Genomic DNA, 5,282 nt, shown 5'->3' with positions numbered 1-5,282 from the left:
AATACAGGCTTAGCTAAACAACTGTAAGATGTCATGACAAATAATCTTAAAATTAATTACTATTTATTTGGCGCAAAATACAGCCCCGAAGTACGCCAAAAAGGCGCTTCGCAATATATTACAAAGGCAATAACGTTTAAGCAAGAAGAACCATTATAATTTATACTTGAACAAAGATATCATAAGTTTGTAATAAAAAATAAGCAGAAAATGAAGAAGTGACATTTCAACACAGTGCACAACCAAATAAAACGCGTATAAAGAACAAAAGAAGAAAACGGAGATGGATTCTTGCGAAACAGCAGGCAATAAACAAACTGGAAAATCTTCTTTTAAAATAACTGAGCTCAGACAGAGCTAAATATAATTATAAAAAAATCCCCATCTTCTTAAAACAATCACTTTCCAATGGTTGAAGGGAACTCTGTATGAATAATTATATTCTTGAAAGAGAATATAGAAATAAACCAAACAGCAATAATGCCTCACTCAAAATAAAATCTTCTGTCCACTTAATTCTATTACTTAGTGAGAGACCCACTTCTGTATTCACTGGAGTGTAACGCTGCCATTATTTCGCCTTCGGTTTTGTTATAACAAAATCAGCATCAATATAAGGAGACCATGCAGTGAATGCGGCCAACGCAATAAAAAGGGAGACATTCATATAGCGATGTCAACTGAATCTGTTTCAAATTATGATGTTCGAATGGTTTAAGTCTTTATATTCCTGTTTTATACCCCACTACTTGAGTCGCGTTTTTCATGGTGCAGTCATGTTTTAATAATATTTAAAAAAAAAAGTATTATAATCTTAAATGTATTTAATCATTTTGTCTTCAGGTATATCTACAGTTTGTCAAATAAATTCAATAACTGACAACAACAATTGCACATAAATGGCACACCAATGGTGAAGGGACTGTTATGTACGTCGTGTTTCATGTGTACTGTGAAACACCTGAATTCTGATTACTAATAAAGCAAAGTGATTCCAGTCTAGTTTGAATGGAGAGCAACAGAATGGCGATCTATATGATTTTAAGTTTGGTTTCAGTTAGTACCCAGGTTTTTGAGCCGGATGTCTCTTGTTTTATTTATTTTAATGTATTGGATTCACCTGTAGCCTGAATCTATGAGCAGACTTCATTATTGACACAATGTGATCCTTTTTCACCTTTTGAAGTTATCAAGAAAATTAATAGCTCGTTTTTGGCACTACTTAAAAATGATGTTTTGACATTTTTGTCAGCCTAAGAACTTATCAGCCTAAGAATTTTGTTCTAGACGTGGTCGTGATCTTTAAAAAAAATTAATTACGAAAAAGACAAAGTCTCAAGCATTCTAAATTTACCACTGGTAGCATTATACAAGAACATCAAACATGACTTAATATTTATAATAATTTTAGTAACCTTGGTTACGTGTTACTAACGGCAGACCAAACAACTTTAACTAAATTATTTCAACCGCGAAAAATATAGTATGCGTGCAAAGGGGCGGAGTTTAATTCATTCGACGGCAGAAATGGGTTAACTCGTCACTAGGCATCGATAGGAAAACTCATGAGCCTTTGTGCGTTGTTTCATTCGGCAGCAATGTTATAGCTCTTTGATAAAGAGTGTCGTCAAAATACATCTCTGGTCATACCAAATACAACAAATTTCAGAGATTTGGGAGTCCTGGCTCAAGTGTCAACCACCATGAGGCCCATCTGCCTAATGTTGTTTCTTGTCAAGTTTGCGTGTGGTGTGCATTTACCAAGCGAGGTCTGTAAGATGTATAATGCCTGGGGCAACGTTTACATCGGGGGAATATTTTCCCTTCATGGTGACGGAGGTTCGGTGGAGAAGTGCGAGGTTCCACTCCCCGTCTCGGCCCTTCAGTTGACCGAAGCCATGGTCTTTGCCGTGAATGCTATCAATCAAAATCCCACAGTTCTGCCTAACATCACTCTGGGGTTCCGAATCTACGATGACTGCTCCTATATGAACTACGCTCTATGGGAGTCCATGGCACTAGTCATAGGGGCACAACCAGTTCTCCAAACAAGAAGAGAAAAAGAGACTTGCAAACTCCCCGGACGGCCACCAGGACAAGCAGATCGGGTAGTTGCCATGGGCTTTGTAGGAGCAGGAACACATTCTTCAACTGAATTGGTGCTGAGTACAGCAACGCTCTTTAAGAGACCTGTTATATCGTATGGTGCGACAAGCTACGAACTTTTTGAAGACAACGAAGATGGTTATTTCTTCACCACCATACCGTCTGATAGACAGAAAGCACGGGCCATGGTTGATTTACTTGTTCATTTTGAGTGGACGTTTTTCTTATTGCTAGCTGCAGGTGACGATGAAGCTTGTGCTTTCGGGAAGCAAGTTATCGAGCTTGCAACCGACGCAGGGTTGTGTATTCTCGAACTTGGTCATGTTGAGGATGAGGACGATGAAGAACTGAAACGTGTAGTGAACGAGTTAAAAGACCAACACGTAGTGACCGTACTGCTTGTGAGTTCATCCCCATCCTCTGCTAATGCCGTATTGGAAGCTGCCTCCACGGCATCCTTTGCAGATGTCACATGGATCGTGAGCAGTCTATTGGAAGAAGAGGACTTTACAGTAAAAAACCCAAACACCATTGGTGGGTTATTCATACGTTACCACAACCCGGAGCTGGTAGAATTCGAAGAACACTTTCGCTCTCTGGTCTCGGGTGTCAACAAAACTTCTAATCCCTGGTTCGATGAGTTTTGTAAAAATGCAGACGTCTGCAAAACATCGAGTGAGAGGGGGTTCAGCGCAAGAGTTCCGACTCTTGCTCCGGTTTTAGACGCGGTGTTCGCTATGGCATACGCACTGAATAAAACAATCAACCAGGATTGTGAAGACGGTCTCCCGGACTGTCTCATGAATGAGCCTAAGGTTGACAACAACATTCGGAACAATGTCAATGGTGTGTCTTTTCTCGGAACCAAGGGTGATTTCCGATTCCAGAACGGATCTGTTCCAGGGCACTTTGACATTGGGAACAAACAGTGGGTTGATGGTATGGTTAAGATGATTGACATTGGTTCCTGGCGATCAGACGACACACCGCGATTAGAAATAAACAATTCCTTGATACGATGGTCTCGGAACAGCAGTGAGGTCCCCATCTCAAGATGTTGGAAAAGATGTGGCATTGGGAAGGTCGTTGTTCCTGTCAATGTGCAAGATGAGGGCCGTCACGGATGCTGTAAATGTGAGAAATGCACAGAGAACAAATGGCCCATTAATAATTACACTTGTGCTGAGCTCAACAAGATTGTCCTAAGCTGGCAAGATCCACTGGTAGTCATTCTGGCCAGCGTGTCATCAATTGGATTACTCCTCTGTGGATTAACATCATACGGTATGATAAGACACCGTCATCATACCCTGATCAAGGCAACGAGTCGCGAACTCAGTGCCGTCAATATCGTCGGAATCACCCTTGCGTTTGTTGCCGTGTTCCCGCTCCTCTCGACACCGAGTCCGGGTATCTGCGGCCTGGCCAAGACACTCTACGTCGTGTCTTTCACCGTCATGTACGCCCCCTTCTTTCTGAAGGTTAACCGCATCTATAGAATCTTTGATAGCAGCAAAAAGTCAGCTAAGCAGCCAAGATTTACCGGATCTACTGCTCAGCTTATGATTGTCGCCATTTTGGTCGTCATACAGGTTAGTGTTAAAAAATCATTTTGGGAAAGACTAACAATAATAAATCCGCGATGTTGAAAAGTAGAGGATGTTGAAATCTGTGTGCGATAATTAAGTGTTAAACATTTTCCCACTATGCCCAAATCTTTATTGTGAAAGCATAGGCCTACCTAGGGTTTTGGAACCGTTCTATTATTTAAAACCTACATATAGGTTTAAAAGCTATATAGATAATAATATACAATAAAACTAACCCTGTGAAAAAATTATTTAAAAATGTGGTAGCGTTTTTTAGATATCACCGTAAATTCGGGAACGGTTTAGTGTCGACGCAGTAAATGTCGGAATTCCAGGAGACTTCTTCAGCTCTTAAAAAAATGTCCTTCTTATAGACCCCCTTGCATTGGTCGCCATCTTTGGTGAAATACAAGCGTTAAAGGCCACCATTGGCTGAGAGTTGTGCGCAGCGCAGCGCGTACACGCGCGCACTTTGTAATATTGTTTTACATCAAAGATGGCGGTCGATGACGTCATGTACAATCCATCTATTAACTACTACCTGAGCGGTGAATGGGTCATGACCTATGGAAAATACGGGTCAATAATTAACCCGGATGATTTTAAAATGGTTTTGTTGTTGTTTTGTTCCTTGCAGTTCATCATAATCATGATCAGTGCACTAGTGAAACAAGAAACCTGGACCTCTGAACAAGACCTCTACGTCAAGACGCATGGTTTCAAGAACAGGAACGTCTTCTGTGAATTCGGAGCTGCAGGGATAGTAGCATCGATGTCTTACAACTTCTTACTGCTCCTTGCATGTTGCTTCTTCGCTTACAAAGCTCGTAACGTCCCCGGTAACTTTAACGAGGCGCGGTTTTACGTGATCAGCATTTATACCAACATGTTACCGATTGCGGCTGCCGTGCCTCTGTTCCTAAACGCGGCACTAGTCATACAGATCGCTGTCGCAGTCTGTTTGATGCCTATTTTTAATGGATACGTTACTTTGTTGGTTGTTTACCTCCCTAAGCTTTATGTTATTCTAACCAATAAGACAGATGAAGGGGGTAGGGATAGGTCACTAGGTGAACCGAGTCGAATGGGTACATCCTCTAGCCCTCAGGACCGTAGGTCTTTTGTTATGGGAAAGGGTAGCGGAAATAAAGTGCAACCGTTTGATATCTCAAATACGGGCGGGGACGACTAAGTGTGGGATCGATGTTAACGTCATGGTGACTAAATAATGATTTTCAAAAATCGCGAATTCGCATTTTGTACGTTTGACATTTTTGTCAGTGACATTTTTGTCAGTGTTATTCCTCAGAGAGGATCATCTCCAATCCATTCGTAATGACTCAAGGGTACAGTTCGCCTACATCCCTATGTCCGTCCCCGCAGTAATCTCCTACAAACTGAAAAAGCGGTCCGTTCAAGACCTTTCGGCTTGGGGAAGCAACCCCCATCTCCTAGCTTGTAGTACAACCCACGTCAGCTGAGTAGTTTTCTTCTGAGTGTTATCACAAGATTTCTTTAAATTTAATTGTATATTATTTTCACAAATCAATCTTATTGGAATGTACTTGTGTTATTTTCTTGTAAATC

The 5,282-nt window shown here is 41.1% G+C and overlaps 1 protein-coding gene across 1 annotated transcript; it reads left to right on the top strand.

Annotated features, from left to right (window-relative positions):
* The first annotated feature begins 1,703 nt into the window (after positions 1–1,703).
* On the top strand, positions 1,704–4,958 carry LOC117302636 (metabotropic glutamate receptor 4-like). The gene is made up of 2 exons (XM_033786618.1): positions 1,704–3,698; positions 4,333–4,958. The coding sequence occupies exons 1-2, from the start codon at positions 1,704–1,706 to the stop codon at positions 4,885–4,887; spliced, it is 2,550 nt and encodes an 849-aa protein (XP_033642509.1). The 3' UTR covers positions 4,888–4,958.
* The last annotated feature ends 324 nt before the right edge of the window (positions 4,959–5,282 follow it).

This window comes from Asterias rubens, chromosome 18 (genome assembly GCF_902459465.1).
Source record: "Asterias rubens chromosome 18, eAstRub1.3, whole genome shotgun sequence".
Classification (NCBI taxonomy): Eukaryota; Metazoa; Echinodermata; class Asteroidea; order Forcipulatida; family Asteriidae; genus Asterias; species Asterias rubens.
The sequence above is the reverse complement of the archived record's forward strand: the minus strand, read 5'-3'. Positions and strand labels throughout refer to the sequence as shown.

Coding starts and splice junctions, on each gene's coding strand:
- LOC117302636 (XM_033786618.1), top strand. CDS start 1,704: ATGAGGCCCATCTGCCTAATGTTGTTTCTTGTCAAGTTTGCGTGTGGT. Junction 3,699..4,332: donor CCATTTTGGTCGTCATACAG/GTTAGTGTTAAA, acceptor TGTTCCTTGCAG/TTCATCATAATCATGATCAG.